We start from the raw sequence: 2229 nt of genomic DNA on the forward strand, positions 1-2229 counted from the left end.
AGATCTAATTCACTCCCAAGATTTTGCTCTTCCACCTTATCTCCATACATCCGTAAATACTGCCTTGGTGTACTTGAGCGTACAAAAACAGATAGAATAAGACATGCAACCTGTAATGAAATCCATTCAAATAGTAGTGAATTCCTTAGGCTATAAGTTGAAATAGACATAGACATAAGAATTTTTGTAGAAGAGAAGTGTGCAGCTACCTTTGTTACAAGTTGTCCCATCTTCTTTCCCACTGGTGGAGTGCATTTGACCACTTGTCGATGAAAGACCACAAATCCTCTAGATGTTGCCTCATGCTCTATCTTCACTCCTTCTTCCATTGTATAAAGGCATGTTATGAAGCCATGATCATTAAGACAAAAGTCTACAAATTGAAAAGTTGCCTCATATAGACTTTCGCTAACCACATTCCAAGGTGGCACTCTGTGTCCCAAACAACCCTCAACAACGAGGTTTGAGGGGAAGTCTACAAACACCATCTCCACACAATAGTCAGTCCTTTTCCCATGGACTTTTCCTTTATTACAAAGCACATTCATGGCTTCCAAAACATGTTTGAATAGAGGGGATGGCCCTTCTATGTTCTTACAGTCCCTTGCAAGGTCCTCGATGGAGGTATTGAATGCATATACCATGCCTGCGAATTCCCACAATGCAAGAAGAAACACAGAAGAAGATTGATTGGTAAGAGAAAAATATTTATCACCCCAATAAACATACACTACTGTTAACGGCATGATATCACCTTTCAAAGGTGCTGGTTGGATCATAGACAAGGCTACATGTACATTGCCCGAAGTACTTGTTGTTTGATGTACTTCTCTTTGTCTCCTATTTGCATCCAATGCTTGACTCACTATATCCCTCCCTAGGTTAACTGGTAGAGGGTGCATTCTAGATGTAGAGGCTATAGATGTGGCATGAGAGCTCGTAGAGCAGCCACGTACTGCAGTCAATGGTATACTCTGCACAAAGACAACTTATGGTTATAAATTACCTCATCAAAAAACTTTATCATCGTGCAAAAATCAGAGACAACTTATGGTTACCTCATCAGAACCCTCCACTATGGTCATCTTAGCCAATATAGCTAAGTGTTGATCATGTAATTGAATTTCTTCATCTGGCACAACAAACCTCTCCATGTCTAGCCACCAGGGGCATCTTGTCTTTTCAACACTTGATAGAGGCTAACCATGCATTTCAAAAATAGATAACATACGTTTTATCATCATACATACATTTTATCATCATGACCATGATTACAGAAAACACTTACTCTCCCAAGGTGCAGATCCGCATATATATATCGTGGAGTATCCTCGCAAATCCATAACAACACAAGAGGTGGTATGGCCTGTACTACACCACTATCCACCTCTTTCAGCAGCCATCTAAATTCCAAATGGAAAGGAAAACTAAAGTCAATAGGCTATATAAGAAGCATAAGGAGAAGAAATAAAATTGACCAAGTTTTTTTTTAACCCATAAACAACTCGATGTGTTGCAGAGCGTAGCCCTTTTTGTGTGTCCATATCATTGCTAAATTTTATATCCCCCTGATGAACTCTGAAAGCTTTTTTGAAATACTTTCGTCGATGAAAGACGACATAGTTTATAAAGGAATTAATGGAAGGTAAGGAGATTCTATCACAATTTTCAATCTCCTCCAGAAGCTTGGAGCCATAAGAACTTATTTGTAGCCAGAACACAAATGAATGTAGCCACTCTCTAGCTTTTGCTTTGTCTTTAGGCAAGTACTCTATCTCTCGAATGCTAGCTTGTGAATTATCCAACATTCGAACTAAGAATGCCTTATCTTCATCCCTAACTTGTGCAGCCCCAATCATGTTCAGTTTCTCTTCTGTCGCAATATGGGTCCCTGCTGCATGCCAAGGAAGTGACAAAACAGCACGCCAAAAGTATTCTCCATTGGCAGGGTCTGCTATGCGGGCAAACTTTCCCACCCTATTCTTATACAGAATTTCTACCTCTCTTATCACCTTAGCCCTTCCGTCTACATCCATGCCCTTAGCCTTGTCCTCGATTTTCATCTCCATATCGTCCTACAGAGTCCATTTAATTACAAAATTACTCTTGCATACATTAAACATATTTCGCATAATTAAGTAGATCTTGCACACCTTTAATATCTTGCATACCTTAAACACAAGCCATGCCAATATATTTATTGGAACAGAAAACCAGCTTTTTTTGCCA

At 39.4% G+C, this 2229-nt stretch overlaps 1 protein-coding gene across 1 annotated transcript; it reads right to left on the reverse strand.

Annotated features, from left to right (window-relative positions):
- Nucleotides 1-586: 586 nt before the first annotated feature.
- LOC147640523 (uncharacterized) lies at nt 587-1395 on the reverse strand. Its single transcript, XM_086825455.1, has 3 exons — nt 1059-1395; nt 735-974; nt 587-646 (listed from the first exon to the last, which is right to left on the reverse strand). The coding sequence occupies exons 1-3, from the start codon at nt 1152-1154 to the stop codon at nt 587-589; spliced, it is 396 nt and encodes a 131-aa protein (XP_086681581.1). The 5' UTR covers nt 1155-1395.
- Between the last annotated feature and the right edge of the window lie 834 nt (nt 1396-2229).

The sequence above is a fragment of the Cibotium barometz genome, chromosome 3, assembly GCF_041138505.1.
Source record: "Cibotium barometz isolate CiBa-2024 chromosome 3, ASM4113850v1, whole genome shotgun sequence".
Taxonomy (NCBI): Eukaryota; Viridiplantae; Streptophyta; class Polypodiopsida; order Cyatheales; family Cibotiaceae; genus Cibotium; species Cibotium barometz.